The 25,726-nt window shown below is 41.3% G+C and overlaps 1 protein-coding gene across 2 annotated transcripts; it reads left to right on the top strand.

Annotated features, from left to right (window-relative positions):
- Positions 1-23,639, top strand: LOC147900594 (uncharacterized). Of its 2 annotated transcripts, none has more exons than XM_087377412.1 (2): positions 1-941; positions 23,412-23,639. In XM_087377412.1, exons 1-2 carry the CDS (start codon positions 169-171, stop codon positions 23,476-23,478), a joined length of 840 nt encoding a protein of 279 aa, XP_087233538.1. In that variant the 5' UTR covers positions 1-168; the 3' UTR covers positions 23,479-23,639. The 2 variants fall into 2 exon arrangements, with proteins under 2 accessions (XP_087233538.1, XP_087233539.1); XM_087377413.1 differs by lacking the exon at positions 23,412-23,639 and adding an exon at positions 22,674-22,802.
- The last annotated feature ends 2,087 nt before the right edge of the window (positions 23,640-25,726 follow it).

Genomic DNA, 25,726 nt, shown 5'->3' with positions numbered 1-25,726 from the left:
TTCACAAAGGCAAAGGAGGTGACGATGGTGGCAACAGATAATTGACGTTAGAAACTCCCGGTAATTGACCTAAAATCGTCCTTGTACCATCTTCATCCTCCCCTCCTCCTCCTCCTCCTCCTCCTCCTCCTCCTTCTTCTTCTTCTTCTCTGCTTTATTTTCGCCGCCATGTCCCCTAACTTTGACCAGCCGCACCAGTTTCCATATCCAGAGCCCTCACTCCATGAGGACGACTACTCGTCCCGTAGCCTCCTCACGGGTTCCACTCCCCCTTGCCCTCCCCGTTCCTACCCTTGCTCCTTCTGCCATCGCCTCTTTCGCTCTGCCCAAGCCCTCGGTGGTCACATGAACGTCCATCGTCACCATCGTGCTCAGCTCCGCTTTTCCTCCACCGACTCCACTTCTCTCCCCGTAGCCTCTCCTCCCTCTTCATCCACCTCCTCCATCTTTGATTCCTCCTCCTCCTCCTCTCCTCCTCCACCTCGTGTATCCACACCCTCGTCCTTACCCCGTCGAACGGCATCTCCACCTCCTTCCTTGGTTTGCCATTCACGCGACTCCCTCAATCTCCCCACTTTTCCTTCAGTACAACTCTTGGGGTCGTGTTCCTCTCTTTCGCCATTCCAATCGTTAGATTTCTTGCCGCCCTCTTTGTCTGGCCGCAGGCCCCTATCAGTCTCCCCGCACGAACAAAACTCCTCATTAGTTTTTGATCATCAGAATAAACGAAGCGGATTACCCGCGCAATTCCATCACCTAAAGAGCGAGAGCTCGAGAAAGAAGATAGCTGCTTCCGCAGGTTTTCAGCCGTATCAAGCACACTCACTCAAAAATTCGGACACGGGCGGCGTTGAAGAAAAAGAAGTGCCACTGCCACATGGGTTGGACTTGGAGTTGCGGCTAGGCCAGCATTTTTCGAGGCAGCACTCGCTCCCTAATTCGTAAGATTCGTTTCCCCACCTTATTTCAACCATTAAGGCTAGCTGATTACTCTCCCTGATTGTCCTTCGAGTTACGTACGTCAAGCGAACACTAAGTTTGCAGCTCGTCTGTTGTCCACTGTTCAAGCAAAATCTAGGCATCGCATTCCTCCCAATGGCAAAGTAAATGTGGCAAGAGAGTTAATTATTAGAATAGAAGACATTTAGTGACTATAGGGTTTTGGTCCATTAATAAATTGTAAGAGGAAGGCACACGTTGTATTAATTGATTTAAAAGGAATTTAATTGCCTTGAAGAGGTATCATAAATGTAGGTTGGGAATCAAACATTTAGTTATCTCATGAGGCACAAGAGTAAGTTTTCCTTTTGAGATCCAAATTCCTCAATGGCTAACAAACCTCTTAGATCCTCAAAGCAAGATTGGCTTTGGCTTTCTTTCCTCAATGGCTAACAAACCTCTTAGATCCTCAAAGCAAGATTGTCTTTGGCTTGCTTTTCTGGGTAGCATAGCTACCCAAGTAGAGAGAGTAAGCTTTGGAGTGGTAATGGCGCCTCATATTGGACTTAACCACCCAAAGCATGATCATAGTTCTACTAGGAGGTGGGATGGTCTATGAGACAACTTAACCATTTGAAGCAGTGTGAAAGAGCGTAGATATTATGGGCACTTGGTGATGCATGGCCACTTTGGAATGGTACATTTCTTTAGTATTACCTTGATTTGATTAACTAAAGAGCACTATTGTTCTTCTTTTGGTATTGCATAGGCTAAGTTATAGAAATGCCATACTTGCACTCACATTATACTTCCACATGAGTTTGTTTGTAATTTTGTTTGGCCAAGACAATTAATTGCATAACTTTAGCGTTTATCAAATTATAGCTTTTTGGAATTGAGTAAACATAAACATGATGGCTAGGGTTGCATGCTAAAGTGCATATTTTTTTAAGGCAAGATGATTTGCAAAGATGGATCCAATAGGCTTAGGAAACTATCCAATCTTTATATAAAGTTTAATTTTAGCTAGGTTGGAATGCTATAGCTAAGCCCAAGTGCAATCTGGTATTAAGATTGTCAAATAAAAGCCTTAAGGATTTAATTTAAGACTATCTATAAGAAATAGTAAACAAGGGAGTAAACTTATTGCTTAAGATAATGTAGCTAGATTTAGCCACTCCTTTTGCATTTGACTTTACACTACTTGTGCATTGAGATAGCCTCTTTTGAAGCCCTCAACTCCTCTTGAATTGTACTCTAGCTCCAAAGCCTTAGGGAGATTACTATTGTTATGGTTTTTTTGGTGCACATGCAACAATTAGCAAGTTGCTATAGATGATATTTAGGAGAAAAAAGAGCAAGGTAGACAAATGGGTTTAGCTTCCATTCACATAACCACCAATCATCTTATGATGTTGCTTTGATAGAAATCAACACAAGGCAAAGAACATCTTGTCTAGTTACCAATGGATATGGTTTTTACCTCGGGGAGGCTACTATGTTAAAACCCTATATAGCATGTGTGATACCTACAAATTTTTATAACCAATATACACCCCTGCTATAAATTTTGAGATGATAAGAGTATCCCTTATGTATGAAAATCTTCACTTTTTGAATTTAAAAAACCTTTTGTATGTATATTTTTTGTAACTCCATAAAAATATAAAACCCGGCTTCCATTGGTCGCACGTGCTATCTTACATATTTCTTAGTGATCCCCCCAAGGGCTTCTACGTGCGTATTCAAAACTAGCAAGTTGATAAAGATGGTAATTGGGAGATAATAAAGCTAGGTAGACAAATGTGTGTGGGCATGATGCTGTTACGTCAGCCATAATCCCGAGAGTGTGGATATGGTGAAGTAGGAAGCTAGAGGGCTCGACAGTGCAATGATGGACATGGGAATTAATGCCTAGCATTATAGAAGGATGCAAAGAGGGGTCAAAAGATTAAGGTCCTTTGAAAGGACACTTGGCAAAAAGGGGTCCACATGTCATGCATTGGGTTTAGGAGAGATTCTAGAGAAAGGCTCCAAAAAAAGGAAGGAAGGACAAGGAACTCAGGAGAGAGTTCACGGAAAAAAGGAAGGAGAGCACTCGACGAATTGAGGTTGAGGGGAGAATCATAGATGAGCCCTTTTTGTAGTCACGTATCATTGTGAATTCTTTGCAAAAGAAGTGAAATACTTGGAACATATAATATCCCAAGAAGGGGTTTGTATGGACCCTGACAAAGTAAGGGCCATATTGGAATGGCCACATCTTACAAATCTAGAAGAATTACAGATATTCTTAGGTTTGTTCGGATTCTATAGGAGATTCATCCAAGATTACACTAAGATTACTGTTCCGATGATGGACCAGCTTAAGGGGAAGGGAAGCACCTTCATATGGGATGAACCTCAAAAGAGAAGTTTTGTCGCTCCTGTCTTAAAAGTAGTGGATCCCAATGAACCATTCATGGTTGAGACAGATGCCAGTGATTTTGTTGTTGGGGCGGATCTTATACAAAAAGGTCGACCAGTGGTTTTTAAAAGCAAAAAGTTAGATCGTGCCCAACGGAATTACTCGGCATATGAGAAGGAACTATATGCTATAGTCTATGCTTTAAAAAAGTGGAGGCACTATTTATATGGTGCAAAATTTGAGATCATCTTTAATCAGATTAGAAATGAAGTCCTAGTTGAACTCATTAAACCTGCATCTTTACCACATGAACCAAAAAGAATTTTAGATAAACAAGAAAAAAGAACGCGACATACTATATGGCAAGAATGTCTGGTTAAGTGAAAATATAGATTTGAAGAGATTTCAACATGGGAAAGGGTAAGCAGTCTCCAGAGGAGGTTTTCGAATTTTCTTTTCGAGGGCGTAAACCATTCTTAAGGGGAGGGAATGTTACATCAGCCATAATCCTAGGAGTGTGGATATAATAAAGTGGGAAGCCAGAGGGCTCGACAGTGCAACGGTGGACATGTAAATTAATGCCTAGCAGTGCATTATAGAAGGATGCCAAGAGGGGTCAAAAGATTAAGGTCCTTTGAAAGGACACTTGGCAAAAAGGGGTCCACATGTCATGCACTAGGTTCAGGGGAGATTCTAGAGAAAGGCTCCAAAAAAAGAAAGGAAGGACAAGGAACTCAGGAGAGAGTTCACGAAAAAAAGGAAGTAGAGCACTCGATGAATCGAGGTTGGGGGGAGAATCATGGATGAGCCCTTTTTGTGGTCACGTATTAGATGCTTCCATCTATGTCATCACACGCAACATGTGGATCATAAATGCTACCGAATAATGCCAAATATGGGTATGAACTCAAGTCCCAATCCAATGATCCAAGCCACACAATTCATTTTAAGATGGCCAATGTTAACCTTTGGTCCTTGGAGTACAAGGAGTGTGATTCTTAGGCCAACAACATAGTAGGGTATAGTAATATTTCTTGAGTCTTTGCATGTACTAACACTAAAGTAGATAACCACTTTATAACACCCCATACCACTTTCAAAGGCCCATGTAGAGGTCCTTATGTAAATAGATATTGGAATTTAAAAATGATAATTAAGAAACCCCTTATGTCAAACCCTTGTGCTATATTTAAAGGTAGTTGAATGAAACTTCAGAGTGTCTAAATTGCTTCACAAATGCAATACATCACCTAGTTTATCCCCTAGGCTTGAATCTATTTTGATGCAAATAGTAGCATAAATGTATTTCGTAAAGCGAACACATGAACTCAACTAATTGTGATATCTAATTAGCAACCTTTTGTTTTAGTTGATTATGCATAAAGTTAAAGTAGTTTTTTCTTTTGAATGGATTCCTTTCAAGGTGCAATATGTAAGGTTGTGTAAATATTCTTGAGAAGATGTGCTTTGGATAGACCTAATAATGCCTTTGATACAAGTTCAATGTTCATTCATTTTCACTTTAGTCTTTTTGAATGGCTTCATTTAAGTCTGAATTTATTTTACACAATTAATTTTCATGTTGACTATGTTAAATATCTCTATAAGATATCCAATCATTTTGGATTATACAACTTTATATAGGGAATCATTAGAAAGACTCAAGCTGGTTTTGAATGGTGAGATAGATTCTTTTCAACTCCTTTATGGGCTAATGTCTGCCAAAGGGATGAATCAAGATGTCGGATTCATCAAACTAGGCTTTATGAAGGTATTAATAGGGATGAATCTAGACGTGGCCTTCATGGCATCATGTCTTTACAAAAAAAGCATTTATGGGCTCATGTCTCACACAGGCATAAATCAAGATGGTGGGAGGATGTGGGATTCATTAAACGAGGTGTTATGAAGGCCAGGGTTGATTGGGGTTTCCTAATGTGGGAAATGGGAGAATTCTAATTCTATTAGCAAGCTTTGGGACATCCATTAAGGATTAGATCCAAACACTTTCTCCTCATAATACAATCTATTACAAAAGGTTTGCCTTGTTGTGCCCTTCCTTATTTGCATTTATGGTATTAGCCATCCCATACTATGTGTTTTTTATTTGTCATGCTACACTATGACAACATAGAGGCATGTATGGAGGCGGTCCAAATTCTTGTGGATTGATAGTGGAGGTAGCATTAATCAAGAGAAGTGACAAAATATGAAGAGGGGACACGAGAAGAGTGAAGATGAGGAGAGAGGACACAGCTAGAGAGCACACCACAAATGACTACCTGTATACTAGATTTAGTTGAAATTTTAGAATATATACAAACACGTTTAGGATTAGGGTTAGGGTTAGGGTTAGGACATCTAACCCTTTCCTTTATAGCACTCTATTGGGTTAGTGCTATGCACATATGATTACATGATGGTGCTATGCACACATGATCACATGATGTTGAGCGTGAACTCTCAACACCTTCCCTCAAGATTAACATCATGAAGTAGGCCTTCCCTCAAAATAATGATTCTGGAGAATCAAAGAAGGAGTGAGCATTACATTCCATCACACCCCTTTAATGGGAATGTCCTTCCTCTGTGTCAAACCAAGAGCTAGTGGTAAAGATGTCTGCAACATTCTCTTTGCTATCACAATGCTGCAATGTGATGTCACCAAGTAACACTCTTTCTCTGATGAAGTGCTCTCTGACATCAATGTGCTTTGTCCTACAGTGATATACTAGATTCTTGGCCAATGCTTGAGCCGATTGATTATCACAGTATATTATTGTTGGCTTTGACTCATCAAAGTAATCTATTTCTAACAATAGTCTTCTCCACCATATAGCCTCACATGCACCTGTAGTGAGTGCTCTATATTCTGCTTCAGTCAAAGACAAAGAAACAGTTTGCTGTTTTCTTGACAACCATATTATAGCACCTTGACAAAGGAAAAATGCATATCCCTATGTCGATCTCCTGGTCTCATGATCTTCGACATAGTCACTGTCATGTTATCCATGCAACCATGGATGACTTCCTCTGTATTCTATCCCAAACTGTCTTGTACCTCTTATGTATCTCAAGACTGTTTTGGCTGCATTCTATAAGAGATCCAATGAGCTACCTATAGTAACTATAATTGACTATAGGCTTTTTTGAATCTTTAGTAAGTTTCAAACTCTGTTCCATGGGAGTGGCTACAATCTTGCAATCTGCCATATGAAACTTCTTCAAGAGACTGTCAACATACTTGAGCTAACTCATGAATGTGCTATCTAAATCTCTCCAAAATTTAATTCCAAGACAATAGTGCATAAGTCCAAGATCTTTCACTACAAGTAAGTCTTGTTTTAGCTTTTTGATGAAGCTATCCTTGCTTCTGGTCACAATCAGATCATCTACGTACAAAAGTATAGTAGTAATGTCTTCCCCTTGAACTTTGTAGTAGAGACTATGATCTGCATTGGATTTCATGTATCTGAGATTAGCAAAATACTTGTCAATTCTGCTGTACCAACTTCTGGTGCTTGCTTTAACCTATAAAGACTTTTCTTGAGATGGAAAACCTTATTCTCCTTTCCTAGTTCAATATAACCTGCCGGTTGTTGCATGTAGACTTCCTCGTCTAGATAACCATTGAGAAATGCATTCTTATCATTGAGCTGGTACACATTCCATCTGCTGAGTGTCGCTAGTAATATCAAGAATTGTATGGAATCCATCTTTTCTACTGGAGCATAAGTCTCATCACAATCTTGACCATATTGCTATGCAAATCCTTTTGCAACTAGTCTGGCTTTATATCTTTGAATACATCCATCTGGATTGTACTTCACTTTGTATACCCATTTGTTTGCTATGATGCATAATTCCCAAGTATTACTCTTATACAAAGCATCAATTTCTTCATTCATAGTAGTTTGCCATTCTGGCTTATCAACTGCATCTTTGAAGTACATTGGCTCTTCTGTAGCCATGATGATAGTCGTAAGAGCATAGTTGGTGGTTTCAATCTGAATTGTTTTGCCTTTTTGAGCATATGTCAATCTGGCTGGAGGCCTGCTTTCCCTAGTAGATCATCTAAGCTGTTGTGGCTTTGCTTCAATTCACCATGATGATCATTTGTACACAACTCATAGTTTTGACGTGCAAACCTTAACTAAGATGTGACATGATTGTCACATCTCTAGCAAATAGAAAAAGTTTTATGAAACCAACATGCTCAAAATTGAATATGTGATATTGAGATTAATATTCACGGGTACTCACATGATGTACTAATAGTTCTTCAATATGATTACTACATCTCTAGCAAATAAAATAGGTGCAAGACACCACAAAAGTTATGCATGTTCAACACTAGGGCATCACAAGCAAAATGAATTGCTTGAAGGGAAAAACTCATGTCAAATCACTAGACTCAATCTTCTTTACTGATGTCATCCACATAGATATTGCGATGATGCCTTCTCTCTTTGATGGGGGCATTGAATGCAGTCATTACACATCATCTCAACCATAGCACCTACATAAGAAGGCAAAACGCTAAAATAGATCAATCAATATCAATGCTTCATTGATAATAAATAGAGTTGGTGAGGTTGGATAGCACAAGCCTGTAGGGAGGAAGATGAAACTTGAGATGGAGATGACAAGGGGGATGATTTAGTATGGCGGCTTAGTCTAAAAATAGGTGCAAGCAATCACTAAATACTTAACTCAATAGTACCTTGAAGACTATTTTTGGCATGTGTGGTTGAAAGTGTGACTTACATAGATATCTGTGCCATCACCTCTTATCTTCACTTTTCTCCATCGATTCAATAGTTTTGATCTTCATCTTCTCCTACACTGTAGCCTCAGGCTTCTTCCTCATCTTCATTTGGACAACACTTAGCCTTAGCTTGTCTCCCACCATCGTCCTCGCCTAGCTACACTTGTGCAAAAGCTATGGAGAGAAAGGATACAGGTACTTGAATTCACCACAGTCTTGATCTACATTTCCAAGTGTTTTCTTGATCTATCCAATTCCACTGCATCAGATCTTAGGCAACCCTTCCCTATTTCAAAAAGTGGATAATTCCCTGACAGCAGCAGTATATTCAGATCCATTCTCAAAAAATCATCCCAAGAGATTATGCCAAGGCTACATTATGTGTTCCAATGTTTTTGGATGATACTCCCACCATGGGGGATCTAAAATATGACCAGCATAGTAAAGATCATTGAGCATGATTGCATCGCTTTCGAAACATCTTTTGCAAAGTGGCACAATGACCGGCATTGTAGCTAATTCTGTCACCTGTGGATCTTCTAGTTTCCTTTAAGAGGTCTCGCTCAGTAGTCCACCAAGCCATGTAAGCATTGCCCAAACTTGGACCTTTCATGTCTAATTTTTTAATGGCAAACCATACCGACCTCATTGCATTGGCCGCAACAGCTATTCTCTTCCAAAAGCTATCAATGTGAGTCATTTGCTTCATCTCTGTGAACTCAATACAGGCGTTTCGTGATGTTGACTCAACTATCCCCTCACTAGCTTCTACACTAAATAGTGTCTCCATTACAAATTCCTGTAGCTTGAGCAAATGGTCCATTATTATATAGTTTGTTTCGAAACGTGTTTTGCCAGGTTCCAAAAACTCTAGTGGATGTTCAGCGGGTTGGTGGTTTCTGAATATGTCCAACAATCTCTCATGGTTGAGGAAGTACAACACCAATCTTTGTCCTTCATCTACAGTGGCTTTGAACTACAGAGTCTCCATAGATTTATACCAATCCTCAAGCACAAGGTCAAGGCAATGGCAAGAGCATGGTGATGCCCAAATGGTTGGATGTTTTTTATTTATAATTTTTCCAATTTTCCTATAGTTCTTCGCATTGTCGGTGATTATTTGAACAACATTATTCCCCCCAACATCCAGAATTACAGCCTCCAATTGTTCAATAATCTATTCACCTATCTTGACATTACCACTTGTGTCAATGGATTGACGAAAAGTATCCCCTTAAATGTCATGACCATGATAATGATTAGAGACCTCTTGGTGACATTTTTCCATCCATCACTAACAATGGTACATTATGTTCTCTCAATACCATCATATACTATTTGCTCCATCTCTAGTTTCATTCTCTCATAGTATGCATCCAAGTAGTTGTTGTGGACAGCATTGTAACTTGGCAATGTAAAGCCTAGACCCACCCTTGCTACAAATGCCATGGCTCTTTTCCAAGGCAGACTTTGAACCATGCTTAGTGGGTGACTGGTGCAACAAATGGCCTCAAAAACATCTTGTTGCACTTTCTCTATGTTGTTGTTTAAATTACTCTTCCAAAGATCTTTGTTGTGGACATGCACGCGATTGCGAATGAGACATGTCACTACATTGTCCACTGATCTCCATATACTTCATAGAGCAGCTTGCTGTCTATGTCAACGAGGCCACACCACTACTTTGATGTGGCACATCTATAGATTGGCTAGCTTGAGGTGTGAGTATATCATCCGGTATACGTTCTTGAGGCTGGGATTGGTGACATGCGACTATAGCATCTATTTGTTTGTCCATACTTTTAGGCATTTGTCTGCCTAGAGTGGCTATAACTCTCTCAACTCTTGAGTCCTGGCCCCTTGCATTTCCAATCTGTTTGTTGCTATCACCCAAGAAGTGTTTTTGCATTCTTGTGCCGGATCCTGAGTACCTCATGATAAAAGTTGCATTTCCACTTCTTGTTAGGCAACATAGTAAAGTAATCACGAGCCTTTGTTGGGTTTCTTCCTTGTTTTTTTAGAGCCATGCTTCCAATGAAGACTGTAAGAGAAACACACAAAATTTTATATAAGTACTACGTACATTCACATTAATTTTCTTGTTTTGAATACTACCATATCATTTAAGTTCTAGGACACATGACAATATTTTGAATGTTTACAGCTCTATGTCCAAAATCAATGTGGCTATTTGGGACACTAACTTAGAAAACTCCATGCAAGCTTGCTAGCCCGAGAGAGAGAGAAATCATCCAAGTGTCTTGCCGCTCCCGGCATAATTGGATTATTGTAAACGTGTAATCTACCTATTGAAATAGGTGTGGGATGGCAAATCACCTTTTCCCATGTTCTTCTCTCTCTCAAGTAAGCATCTATCTGCATCATGATCATCCACAACATCATGCTCTATTGACAGATATCAGTATTTTACACACACTAGTGCAGTATACAGAAGTAGTTGTAAACAATTTTACTACTCCTTTCTAAGCTAGGAGAATTTGTTAACCTAATACCCTCTATCATGATCAATATTGTTTTTTTCTATGTATATATGTACTATGGAGTTTGAGTTTTAATTTGTTTCACCTAATAATTTATAAAACATAAGGACAGTAAACCTATGTATACCACTATGTCTCCACATGTACACGACATTATTTTGCAAGTTGCTATCAGGCAGCAATTGCGAGCTCCACAACTGGCTACACTTTGAGCAAGATGATGTAAATGGCTGGCATTAGCGAGCCCACAACCGGCTCAAAGTCAAATATTTATTCATCATTCTTAGATACTAGTTTGTAGAGTTTTTAATAATATATAGTATGAATTTTAACCACATACGAGGTATTCCAAGTTGTTAACATCCATAGAGTACAATCGCTGAATGCAGGGTAATCAGTGTGATTAGAGGTGATTAGGCTTCATGATTTACTTCAACGGTTACAGCCAATGGAAGGAGTATAGTACAAGATCAGGGAGTTTGAGCCCAAATACCCCAAGGCCAAAGATTTCAAGCAACATGCACAAATTATATGTTCCAACTGCCAAATTATAGGTTCTAGCTACCAAGTTCTATGTTCCAATTGCCACTGCAAGCTGCAATTAAGAGTCTCGTGGGAGTTAAGCCCCGCCACTCTAGGTTTTGAGCCTCGTATATGGGGTTTGAACCACAAATGGCTTAAGTCTTGGAGGCGCTCAGGGAGCTTGAGCCCCAAATAGCCTAATCCTTGGAGGTGTGAGGCTAACACAAGCACTATTTGAAAACCGGTTAGGAACACCTCCTAATTCCAGGTTTGTCCCAAGCACTCTAATATGGTTAACACAAGCGCTATTTCTGCTAGTAGGGAGAGATGGCTTCAAAAGGTGACTTGTATAAAAGGCCAAATGGTTGACTTCGGTCTTCATTGTTGTTTGCACAAGTTTGAATACAAGCTCTCTCTTCTCTTCCAAGAGTGTTTTGGGTGTTCCCTTATTTCCATTGTAGTGCCCTTGTGTTTGCCACTCCATCCCCCTTCACTCTCCTCTTCCCTTCTCCTTCTCCCTCCCTTCTCCCCTCTCTTCTCCCCTCTCCCCCTTCCCTCTTTCTCTCATGGAAACACATTGCAACAGTCCAGAGGCTGCTTGAGTGACACATGTGGATAGCTCATGCCTTGCATTGCTCTCACAAGGAGTAGCTTGGGGTGAAGGCTCCATCGGCATCTCTTCAACATCCCCATGACACATAAGTCACCGTCAAGACCTACACATTTTTTGCATCGCTACTATTAAGGAATGAAGGTATGCTTTTGCATTATAGTAGTCTTCTTCCGTTATCTACCCATTGCACAAGGCTTCAAGCTTAACTTGGAGCTTTGTTAGTGGAGCTATAGGAGAAGAAAGAGTGAAGAAGTGAGAGTTTTGGATGGAAAAGTTAGGAAAGCTGTCATTTTCTATTGGAAAGTCATTTTGGATCATTTGAAACTTGTTTTTTATGCTTTTAAGTGTTTTGAGTTGATAGGAACCTAGTTTGAAAGATCGCTATGGAGTTTATGATGTTCAAACACACAAAAAACAACCAAAAATGATGATTGTTGCTGAATTTTGAAGTGGTTTTGTGTGGTATGGCTGTCTATCAATATTTCAGCTTCTATGATTGTGCAAATTCAGGATGCAAGCACGCTGAAGGAGACATGGGATACTTTGACAAAAATGTATAGCACAAATACACAAGCCAGGAAAATGCAGCTCAAGTAGGAGTTGCATAATGTGCAGAGAGAAAATATGAGCATCAATGACTACCACATGAAGGTGAAGAAGATTGCAGTTGCACTTGCTTCCATTGGGTCGCCAGTGGAAGATGATGATTTAGTTTCTGTGACCTTGAATTGTCTAGGAAAGGATTATGCACAGTTCTGGACATCCATTGCCGTCCGTGAGAATTTCCCTAATTTTGGGGAGTTGATTGCTGTTCTAATTTCTGAAGAGTAGAGAAATGGTGGTGCATCTTCTTCAGGAGGAACTTCAAAAGAAGCTGTCTTCTACTCAAATGCTGGAAGAGGTAGAGCCAGAGGTAGAGCAGGCCGATCTAGAGGCTCGATCTGGAGGTTGTGGCAGAAATCAGAATATGTAGCAAATTCAAGAAAACCAATCCTATGGAGGAGGACGTGGTAACCTTAGAGGCAGGGGGAGCCAAAGAGGTCGTGGTGGATGGCAGAGAGACTAAAATGCAACTCACCCCTCAAGAAATCTTGCATTTTGGCTTGTAAAAGTTGTTTTTCTTTCAAGTTTTTTTCATTGTGTAGGTAGACTAGGCAGTGTAGCACCCCCTAGCATTAAAAAACCAAAACAAAAACTCAAAATTCCCCAAAAACCTATAAAAACTAGTCGATGACATAGTGTTTCACTATCCCCATGGGTCAGCGCATTAAAGCTATCCCACTAACCGGTGCATTAGTTGTATCCTGTCGGTCAAACCTTGTTGACCTATTGTGTTAGCTGTATCTCGCCACCTAACTTTTGACCATGGCCTAGCCCGCTGCCTTAATTAAATGTGTGTCAGAGTTTATTATCACGCTGACTTGACAGTCGTTGGCCCATGGTTATAGAGCTATCCCCACAACCATTGCTATATCATTATTTCACCGACCAGCATGGTAAGCCGACCCCCACATCCGTGGCCATATTAATATCCTTCCGCCCGTTGCTATTCTCTATCCCCAATCCTATCGCCATAATTATTCTACCGCCTGGTGCATTACGCTTGTTCCATCGCCCTACCTATCGCTCGATGCGATAACCTATCCCTATGCTCATCACCATAGAGCTATCCCTATGACCGTTGGGATACCTCTAGGGGGTAGTCTAGAATATAAAAATTCCTAAAGTATAGTTCAACTTGAGTGTGCCTAGTTAGAGGTCTCATACATGCACTTGAGGTCCGAAGAATTTTGTCTAAGGATCTCGTGCCAGAAGATAGTGCTTCAAGCTATGCTCAGCCCACCTTTCGCCCTAGCTCGGTATCCAAAAGCTCAATTCCTAGCCCCCACTTGGTAATAGGCCCTCGATAGGAAGATCTATCTAGCTCCAATGAGACAGAGAGCTTGGATGAGGTAATACAAGACCCCTCGAGTCCAAGGGCTTCCCAAGCCCCATTCCTTAGTGTGGCCTCTCCCAACTCTCCCGTACCTTCGGTTGCATCTAGGCTAAGAGGAACGTTCTCCAACATGTTTGGACATTTAGGCCGAACAAAGTCGGTAGACATGGAGAACCCTTTTGTTGGCATGTGTGTAAGAAGGGAAGGTCAGCAACATCTAGCTCCCAAACCATAGACTAGGACGGAAACCACCTTCGCAAACCCAAGACCCTCCTCCTTTGCAAGACCTCCCCAATGGGAATGCATGGATGATGAAGATCCATGGATGAGGGAATTATAAGGGCAAGATCATAGTCGAGTGGATTCAAGAGGCTTCCAAGGAGGGGTGCCTTATGAACCCCCAACAGCCCATGTGCCACTAAGCTTCATCAACTATGGGGCTCCATAGTCCCACCTTATCACCCATTGCATGGAACCACCGTTCCCATCCCCCATGACCCACCTCCTCTAGAAGTACATCTATTTCCTAGCACATGCCAGGGTCAACCCTACATCTCATTAGGCCTACAGTGGCACCGCCCCCACCAACTACTCAAATAGTGTTAACTGATGAGGCAATGCGCATCTTGGTGAATGCCTTAGGAAGGGGGGCCACACCAACTCCACCCACCCCAATGTTTCCCGTAGAATCCCTCAAGGAGCTGACCCATAGCTATCTCCAAGTTAATGACCAAATTCCTTATAGGAGACCCAGTCTCCCATGTGGAGCGATTTGTGATGGACAAGGCAAATGTAGATAGAACCCCAAATCCCTTAGAATTAGCTCCATCGATTAGGTCTTCGAGTGTAGAAATGATCAAGAAGGAGATCAATAAGCCCCCAAGGGCTTGGATATGAGTGAGCTAGCCTCCAATTCGCTAAATCAACTAGGCCAGCAGTGGAGGTCAGGAACCTCCAAGGAGGTTCCAAGAAACCCCATTAGCCCTAATGGCTCTGCCTAACCCTCCCTCCAATGAGTGTCTGCACCCGAGGGCAAGGCCGACACTCTATTGTGCACACTGCCATAGGTGGGGAAACCATGATACCTCTCGATGTAGATTTTTGAGGTCCCCCCCAACCCATGTACCAAATGAGACCCCCATTAGCCCTAATGGCTCTGCCTAACTCTCTGAACACACAAGGTGGCTCTTTGGCTAGTTCAAGCCAGTACAGAGCTTAGCTAGCTCCGTTACCACCACCCATATTGCTCCCTCAAACTCCACTACCTCATATAGATCCGATCAATCAATTCTTGGTAGAGGAAGTGCCCAATGACTGGGAGGAGACGGATCTAGATCATGGACCTCATGACTACTACCCCTACGAGGAAGGAAGTGGCACCCTAAGCCACTACCTCCTACTAGAGGATTAGCAAGTCCCCATGTTCTAGACCACTCCCATGAACTCAAGGGTGAGAGACCTAGACTCAGTCGCTCAAAGGGCCCCGGTCCAATGTTACACCTACTAGGGCCCCCACAAAGCAAGTGAATGCCCTTACAAGGTACTTCAAACCCTCCGGTGTCCTGCTTCAAGTGCCAGGGGTCACATTTCTTGAAGGACTATCCCTATAGGGATCATACCCCCACCGCTCCATCCATGACCAACCCCACACTCTTGTGTGTGGGGTGTGCGATCAAGCATCTATTCAAGGACTGTCCTATAAGAAGATCGACAACCCTGACCACCCTGCCAAAGAGCACCAGCCTTAACCTGCTTAACATCGAACAAGGCCAGGTGGCCGCAGTGCCTCTAAAAGTCATCACAAGGATGCAAGCCAAGGAATTACGCAAGGCAATGAGGAAACTGGCAAGGAAAGATAAAGGGTCCCTACTACCAAGCCCTAAGATCCCTCAACATCCCCGAACCCAGTCCAAGAAGGCCATAAGGGTAGGTGATGGGTCTGACCAAGTGCCCATTCAGAACGGTTTCGATGAGGAGACAGCCACTCTCGCCACCTCCTCTACTTCTGAACGTGCTTCCACCTAGGGTGATCTTGAGGTACCTCCGAGTCCAAAGGTCAAGCCAGTGCATGCCCAAGGCCTAGCATCCCCACCCTCCTATAAGGAGACCTATCCTGCTGACCCGGTCCTAGAAAAGAAATATGTAATAGAGGCTCAAAACTTGGTATGGGACTGCCAAGAGAAGTTTGAGCATCAACTCAAAGAAAGCAAAGGGTCGGATACTATCCATCCAGCCCATCTAATGGGCCACCACGGGGCAAAATTGCTCAAGGTGCCGAAAAAGATGGAGGAAGAGGAACATTTCAGCTTTGATCAGTCAGAAGCTCCGGATCTGATGCAAAAAGTGTTCTTGGAAGACCTAGTGTTGCAAAACCTACAGGAGGAAGGAGACCTTTACAGTTTCGAGGACTTGTTATCCATGGAAGGAGAGTCTTCACAAGAACCCTGCGATAGTGCCAGGCTGGCTACCTTCCTATCGACAGAGGTGAAAATGATGATTGCCTCCATTCTAAGAGAAAATCCCATCCTGTGGCATGATCTATCCAATTGGATGAACATAGCACTCTTGCCCCCAGGCCCTACCAGCCCTAATCCCAACCAATAATCATCGAAAAAGGGGCAGGACCTACCCAAGGTTCCCATCAATAAGCTAGGCCAATACTTTGAGGGTAATGACATGAACACCTCTATCCCCATAATCTATCAACACCAAAAGGTTGATGCCATCCTAGATGGGGGAGCGGGAGTGAGAGTCTATACCAAGGAATGCTGGGTAAAGTGGGGAAAGCCTGCACTTGAGCAAACCCATATGGTAGTGAAGTTGGCCAACGGTAGAACTGTGAAACCCTTGAGAGTGCTTACTAGCATAAACATTAAAGTATTCAAATTCATGTACCTCATTAGGTTCGTAGTCATGGACTTCACTCAGCAGCCGGGATATGAAGCTATCCTAAGCAAACCCTTCTTACAAACGTCTGGGCTCGTACAGTGACTAGCATATTGATAACATCTACTTGTGGCATGAGGAACAAATCATGCAAGTGGACTTGCACACCTACAAGGCCCACCCATTGTCAGGACACCTTTTTGCCGCAAAATCCAACACCACCACCCAAACCACATCCATGAAGCTATTCCAAACCTGTGACAAGGAAGAGGATGAAAGGGAGTTTGATGAATTCTGGTATGCACCTCTTCCCAAGCTGAAATTCTCTCAGAACTAGATGCACATCTTAGCCAGCATAGATGTTCCAGATCACCACCTCAGAGCTCGAGGGTCTAACCCCGGTGGTTCCCCTAAGAATTTTTAGCATGCCAAACCTCAAGAGGTAAGCAAGGTAACCATAAGGGTAAAATCAAATCTCCACTAGCTATCATACCTAGGTGCCATGATTGCTCTAACCTCCCCCATTGGCTCTATAAGTGCAATGACAGAGCCCCCTTCAGGTCCAAAACTCCTTGTATCTAAAAGCTCGACTGAGGCCAAAAGGACCACTACTTTTGCAGAAATAAAGGAGGAGGCTGAAGAAAAGGAGGACCTACGATAGGTACCAACCCATTACAAGGCCTTCATGATCGCTCGAGGATCGCAAGATCTTATACCAACAAGCCAAGAGATCTCGAGAAGATGGGTGCTCCCAAGGGTACGACAGGCCAGGCGCCGAAAGGGTAGGATCCCCAACCCATATTCGTCCCCAATGATCTCAGCCCCAATGAGGAGAACACTTTAATAGATGTCTTACGAGAGTATAAAGGCTACATGTCCTGGAGGTACACCAACATGATAGGGGTGCCTGCCATAGTGTAGCACACGATCCCCATGCTAGACGATGCTAGGCTGGTACATCAACGCCCCTACCATATGAATCCCAAGTATGCACTCATAGGTAGGGAGGAAATCTAGAAACTCATAGATGCGGGATTCATCTATGAGATTGACCATATGGATTGGGTATCACCCATCATGATAGTCCTAAAGAAAAATGGAAATATTAGAGTATATGGATTGAGCATACAGATTGGGTATAACCCATCGTAATAGTCCTAAAGAAAAATGAAAAAATTAGAGTATGCGTGGATTTGAAAAAGGTTAATGCTGCCACTAGATGTGACCACTACCCTTGCCATTCACAGAACATGTTCTAGAAAGGGTAGCCGAAAAGGAAGCCTATAGCTTCCTAGATGGGTTTTTGGGTTACAACCAAGTGTCTATCTGTTAAATTACACGGCGCAACAGAACAAAAACTGAACAAAGAATAGAGTACACAGCAAACTAGAGAGGAACAAACTTTTCCTTCAATACTGATGTAGTACAGATGATGGCTCTGTTCACCCATGCACTCCCACAGTGGAGCTTAGATGGCGATCTAGATAGATACTAGGTGAAGAGCTACTAGCTGGAAGATCTGATCTGATCTAAACTAATCTGATCTAATGGATTGGGGAGGTTGCCTCTTTCTAGCTATGAGGGCAGTAGTCAGATCAACATAGTCGATGGAGTCAACCAGTTGACCTAGTCAATGGACCCGGCCAATCAACCTAATCAGTGGACCCGACCAGTCAACCTAGTCGGTGGAACCGAGTAGTCATCTCAGAGATGGCTTCTTTGGTTATTCTTTCTCAAACTTCCACCCTCAAGCTGGATAAAATTGATTCCATGGGCATTACCACCTCTACCCCAAAGATGAGGCTAAATGGGGTGCAATTAGTTGCAACTTTGAATGTGGTGCAATATGCCCATATTGTAGCGGTGAGCTTGGATTAGATCAACTATCTGCAAAGAAGGCAACATTAGCTTTGTTGGTGTTCCTTGAAATAAAGGAGAAATGGCTTGGGAGCACAATGTTGAAGATGTTGTCAATCAAAAGGGCCAATGTGGCTCCAGTGGTTGAACGTAGAGCGAAAGCAATGCACGATCATCTCGATCCGAGAAGTCTATGGGCTTCAACAGAATGCAAGAAAAGGAGAGACAACCTAAGGGTGGAAGTCATTGCTAGAATGATAACGTTTTGGCACAAAAAGATGAGATTTTCTCCAAATAGAAAGAACATCTATAAGAAGTGGACGGGATGCAAGGTGTTTAACAAACATATCATACACATGCTTAATACAACACAGGTTAGTGGTTGCCTAAACCAGCCCAGTGGTTGTTTGTGATTGATCTTTGGGATAGTTAACGTGTTTCATTTCTAAACCAGGCTGGCTTGGACTTAATGTTATTGTCCTAAACTAGCCCGATGGTTGGAAAATCATGTAACCGTGGCCGGTTCAAATCAAATACCAATTATGTGATTGTCCTGAACCAGCATGGTTGAACAAAAGTTAATAGTAATATATTTCACAATAGAATGGCAATATATTGTTATTGTCCTAAATTAGCCCGGTGGTTGGGACATCGTGTAACCATGGTTGGTTCAACTCAAACCCCAATTATGTGATTGTCATGAACCAACATGGCTGAAGAAAAATTAAGAGTAATATATTTTGCAACAGAACAGCAATATATTGTTAGTTTAGTAAACCAACCCGATGGTTGGAACATCGTGCAATCGTGGCTGGTTCAGCTCAATCACCAATTATGTGATTGTCTTGAACCAACATGATTGAACAGACATTAGTTGTTAACTAGCCCGATGGTTGAAATTACTGTGTTTCTTAGTACTTAAATTAATTAAATTTTATTTCCTACTATTCGGGTCACATACCACTTAATTTCTAGATTAAGATGGCTTGGACTTAATGTGATTGTCCTAAACCAACCCAGTGCTAGTTTACCTCAAACAACAATTATTACTAATTGAAATTGTGATTTAACAGAAATAAAGAAATGAAAAGCAATATGTTGGTATTGTCTACTGTGAAATTTAGAAATGAAAAGCAATATATTGTTATTTTCTAATCATGAAATTCAGAAATAAAAAGCAATATACTTGTTATCATCTAATATGTGACGTTAAGAGTGTCAGGCTAAACCATACTGGTAGTTGGAATTGTGACTATCCTAAATCAGCCTTGTAGTAAAAATTATGAACGTGCCCTAAACTAGCCCAATGGTTGAAATTCCAACTGTCATATACCATCAGGAAACTAGCCAAATGGTTGAAATTGTGAGTGTCCAAAACCAATGGTTGAAATTATTTTGTTTTGCTCATCAAATTTTTCCTCTGTTCATATGGAGTGACAAACAATGACTCGACACAATTTGGGGAGAGTTCTGATGATCTCACTGATTGTCGAGAATATGGGGATAACTTTGTAGTTGTCGCTGCCTCTAGAAAAAATGAGGAAGATGAGCCATAATTTGTGTTGCAATGCAGAAAACCTAAAAACAAGGTTAATTAGGAAGCATTTAAGCATTGGGGAGGAACCTATAAGAAGTGGGATGTAGTAGTTGGAGGTTTTTGGTATAAAAAACATCTAGAGAGGCCAGAATTTCGTTCTGTTACACAAGTGTCCTCAAACTTTTGTGTGCTCTCATGTAGCAGGAGCTATTAAGTTCCAGATGCAACATGTGCCACAATGAAATAAGGGCAAGAGTGTCTTTAAATTGGATTTAGACATGCATGAGCACATCTTGGGGTGTCTTGGAGTAGTGGACGAGGACAACTAAGATAGTACTAAAAAAATATAGTCTCATTGCAAGGAAACAATGTTCCACCTATCTTGAGAAATGGAAAATGTATTTGAGACTACACTTCTTTTAGTAAATCCCAAACTAATCACCATGGTTGTTTTTGTAAATCCCAAATGATAAATCCTACGCTTGTTTTTAGTATATCCTAAACAACCACCGTGCTTGTTTTAGTAAATCCCATAACTACTCGACAAATCCTAAACGAATGAATTTGTATGACATTTATCTTGTAATAATACAAGAAAACCATGCCGGTGGCATTTAATATCTTAGTGTGCAACCAACCACCATGCTAGTGACCACTTATCCTGCACTACTGCCATGCTACCCTTGAATTATTGCAAAGTGCTATACTAAAACAGTTCCCTTTAGGATGGTTCTCTTTATCTATTGGTTAGAGATCTCAGCCACCGGGCTGGTGTCCACAAATCATAAATGAATGAATTGTATGCCATCCATTTTGTAATAATAGAAGCAAACCACTACGTTGGTGGCAGTTAATATCCTAGTGTGCACCTAACCTCTGAACCAGTGCTATACTAAAATGAATCGTATTGCTACAAAGTGCTATCTTAAAACAAATACATTGCCTAAGTAAACTTTGAAGAACATTAATAATTCAATAGATTACATCTCAAAGACTCCTTTCCTTTAGGGGGAAGGTTCCACATTGCTTTGAGAAGGTCACCTTTTTGAGATCCCTGATTGTAGGCTCGGCCCTCCTTGCTCCTTTCCTGAAGGGATCTGGTTCCACATTGCTTTAAGCAGGTCACTTTTTTTAGCTCCTTGATTGCACGCTCGACTCTCCTTGCTCCTTTCCTAAAGGGGGCTAATTGCACTCTCCAGAGCCCCGGCCCCTTCCTTCATGTTGCTTCCTCTTTCCTTACTTTGAACTCCTTGGTTGCAGGCTCGACCCCTCTTACTCCTTTCCTGAAGGGGGAACTAATACAAATAGTGTGTTTATTGAGGACTACATGAATAGAAACAAAGTAATTGCAAGAGGATGCAACATTGGTAGGATGTTCACTTTGAATGTAGGCATGTCAAGTGTGGAGTTGTTGTGGACATCGAGACATGGCATAAGAAGATTGGCCATGTGGATGTGCAACGGCTAAAGTTAATGTACTCTAGAGGAATAGTTGCAGATTTGTCTAAGTTCAGAGCAGAGGACATGGGAAGGGTGAGTGAAACATGTTAGCTTGGGAAGCATGCCAAGAAATTCTAAGGGTGAGTGAAACATGTCAACTTGGGAAGCATGCCAAGAAATTCTTTCCACATGAAAGACATGTAAGTTCAAAGCTATTAGATATGCAAGCATTAAGTGGGAGTAGGAATTAGGGGAGATTTGGAGTCAAATAGAGTGGTCGAAGAGTTGTGCATGTCTCCATCTATCTTTTGTATGAAGAACTCTGTATACTTGTGTGACTGTTGAGATTTGAAGCTCCTCCTCTCCCACTACATCATTGTTCTCTCTCTCTCTCTCTCTCTCTCTCTCTCTCTCTCTCTCTCTTTCTCTCTCTCTCTCTCTCTCTCTCTCATGGACCTGCCACGCTACGCATCAATCCATGTCCCCTCCTCTTTGAGGTTTTTGATTGTGTAGTTCCATATTTCTTTACACCGATTACGCATTGGGATTGGATAAGCTAAGGGCATACCTAGAGAGGGTTGTGTTGCGCCCTATGTGATCTACAAGAGATTGTGGCTAGGAGATTGAACCACAGGAGCACTTTGCCTTCAAATGTCCTATGTACTAAAAAGAATAAGGCGATGAGCTCGCTCTCGCTCTCTTCTTATCATAGCTCCAATGCAAACCATTGATCGTGGCCTTTACCCACCATGCATTATAACTAAGTCTTCCTCATAGAACTGAAAGAATGTTACAATTGCCTCTGTTAGTTCCAGGCGACTCCGCCATCGTAAGACGGATGTTCGACCGAGCTGGTAGCTTCATTAAAATTGCCAGTTGTCCTACTTCGATTGCTGGGATTGCTAACTCGAACCCCATGTTTTTGGACCATATGCACTCACAAGCGTTGTTTTCTAGATTGATACAGAATCCGGTTTGAAAGGTACTGTCAACATTTTCAACACATGCCTAAGAATCCCTTGAAATGAAGCGAAACATTTTCAGCACATGCCTAGAAGGCTCTTGGATTGAAGCGGCATAGCACGTTCGATAGGTTGCTCTTTTTGTGGATTATGTGAGCGTTGTGAGCTCGGTTTCGGAGCTCGGTTTCGTCTTATGATAATTCACTTTGGAGCTTTGGAGCTTATGATAATTCACTTTGGAGCTTTGGAGCAGGAAAGACCGTGTAATCTATGAAAATAACTGTTTGGATTTGCGAGGGTTGCAGGTCGGAACAGTTGTAGAGCGTGAAGGTTCTAGGTCGCGAGTTGCCTAGTCGTGAGGGTTCTAGTCTGAAAGAGTTGCAGGTTTCAAGAGTTCTAGTTGACCAGGTTACAGTTTGCAAGGGGTTCCAGGGTTTCCAGTTCGCGATCGTTCCAGTTCTAAAAAATTGAATTGTCTCTTGCCTTCATACCGTCGCTCTATACCATTTAAGTTGCGCAATATTACAGTCGAATTGTAAGACGAAATAGGCGATACTTCTTTGCTGTTTTCAGCATGTCAAAGCTGGCTTTATCTCTGCATATTTATGATAATTGACATCCAACATTTTGAGAATGCTATCTGCAATCTACTCAATGCCCAAAACCCACGAGGAAAGAATATCGTAGACACCGAGCCCAATACCAGTACTCAGAATGAGACCAAGTTGGTTGCACGAGGTCGAATCACAACAAGGCGATACTTGCATTGCATTCAAATCAAGGGAACTGTTCCATTTCCCTGATGGGCATATGTCGTGTCATGGCTTCTCGTGGTTGGAACTAACTATCAATGAGTCTCTATCGATGAGTCTATGGAGGTAGTAGAAGAGAGAGAGAAAGCGCGCAGCTTTAATTATTACAATGAGTCTCTATCGATGAGTCTATGGATGTAGTAGAAGAGAGAGAGAGAGAGCGCGCAGCTTTAATTATTATACTGTGCATGTAATTTCATCCTCTAAAGTATGTTTTGTTTTTGTCTGCAGGGGGTGTACAGGAGGATTCAAAATCACTGCGCAAGCGATCTGCCAAGAGAGGTGCAAGATTAGCTGAGAATGAGCGAGAGATTTATATATTTTAAAATCCTCTACAAATATAATTGCCGTTGGGAATATCATTCCCCTAGCAAGACAATATAGTGATGCCACCACCTTCAAAATTTTGCTAATCCCTTGGACTTGGACACATTACTTTCCTTTAATGCTAAAATTGTTTGTCTATGGTTGAGTTTAGTAGTCTTTGCTTATCCATATCCATGCTAGTTGGAAGAAATGCTTATAAGTTATAAAGTAAATCTGAATAAGCTCAAAAAATGTAATGTCTTAAATGGTTACCTACATTAATCTAAAGATCATATTGTCCTTTGCGGCCACTCATCTACTTTTCACATTGAGCATCCCTATTCTCCATCATGGATGAAATGCATCCATAAAAAATTAGAATAAAATAGTTACAAATATAATAACTATGAAACAATTATAATATTGAGAGTGAAAGGAAAGTAGATAAAACAAGTGAGGCAATAAGAAATTCATTCATAAGCTAATTGAACTCTTTACAAAATCATGTGCTTCAGGATTATGGATAGAGAGGTGATGCAATTTTCAAATAAAATTATAAAACTTGCTTATTGGGTTGATTATACAAAGAAATAATGGACTTGAATATGTCACAGCAGAATGTCTTTGGATTCAAATTGGTGGGGTCTAGAGTAATGGGTACAATGCAAAGCCTTCAAGATAGTATCGAGATACTAAGGTCAATTGTGAATGACAACTATACAAAGCAAAGAATCCTCCTCGGGGGGTTCACCCATAAAATTTTAGTGTACCACATGCATTCAAACAGAGGGGTATTTTAATTCGACTTTTCGAAAAAAATTAATAGGATTACAATAATAGGAAGGGTTTTTTTATTCAAATTTAGAAAAAAATTACTTAGTCCATTAGTAAAGAGGGGTGTTTTTATTAGGAGGAAAATTTTAGTTGAGGGTTTTTTTTAATACCCTTTGAACGCATGTGATACATAGGGTTTCTTAGTAGTGCACCCCTCGAGGAATCTTAGAAGCCATTCTCTTGAGTTTTAGCCTCTCAAACAATTGTTAGGACACTCTAGAAGGGGAAAAGTAGCTAGCACCTCACCTATCATAAAATTCAACTACACAATCACTAATCCAAGGGCTGAATCCATTTAGTAGGTGCCAACACCTCCTTCCATGAGATCAGCAAGTGATAAAGAAGAGGTGAAGCACTACCTAACCTATTGGGAATGATTCACAATGTCCCACCACATACCATCACTCTTGGTCTTACCATGCCCAAGTGCAACCTCCTCTATGAGTACTTGAGCAATTAGCACCCATGGATCTTGAGATCCACACATATCTTGGAGTAAATGCCATCTCCAAGTGACCATATGTAATTAGACATCTAACAGGGCCATGCCTTTGCTCGTCTTCAAGGCAGTAATATGATCCCAAGGCCCAAGACCTCCATGTCTATTGTGGCTTAATTGTTTCCATATCATAAACTTAATAGGCTCATGTATTTGATGCAAAAGATTTGGCATTCAGCATAATGGATTATGCCACTTTGAACCAAACATGCATAGGCCAACCTTGAGATTTCTAGTACACAAACATGCATTAGCCAACTTCGAGATTTCTAGTACACAAACTTATCACTAATCCTTGCTAAGATCTACATGAGATCCAAAATCTTATATCTCATACATGGATTTTTGTGTAATCTTGCAACCTAATATGAAAACCAATCAAAAGCTAGGACAATGTCCGAGCGATAGGAATCCTCTTGAGCCACCCAATTCAAATATGAGGGTCTACATATTCTCCCTTACATATGATGCATCGTGGATCCAATACTACTAAGAAAGCTTTTGAATATGGAATAGAAAACAATCTTAAGCTAACACTCTAGCAAGATCACATGGCCTCAAAAGTTTTGTATCATCTACAACATAAACTAATGGAAGATTTATGCTCCAAGAAGTTCTAGTCAATCTTAAGGGGAGCCTTCCCCAATAATTGTAGATATACATTTAGTCTAGATGAGCTCTTGTACCCACACATTGTTGAGAAGCATATGTAAATCCTATTTGTTAAGAAGCATATTGTTAAGAGGAGACTTCCTCGATAATTGTAGATATACATTTAGTCTGGATGAGCTCTTGTACTCACATATTGTTGAGAAGCATATGTAAATCCTCTTTCATGTGCATGTAGTCATGACTAGCATATCTTGTTTCAAAACTTGATTGGAAAACACATAATGGAGAAGCTCCT

Source organism: Dipteris shenzhenensis, chromosome 7, assembly GCF_047967505.1.
Source record: "Dipteris shenzhenensis isolate YYH24624 ecotype China chromosome 7, Dip_SZ_1.0, whole genome shotgun sequence".
NCBI lineage: Eukaryota > Viridiplantae > Streptophyta > Polypodiopsida > Gleicheniales > Dipteridaceae > Dipteris > Dipteris shenzhenensis.
Note: the sequence above shows the minus strand (reverse complement) of the source record. Positions and strands in the feature narration are given on the sequence as shown.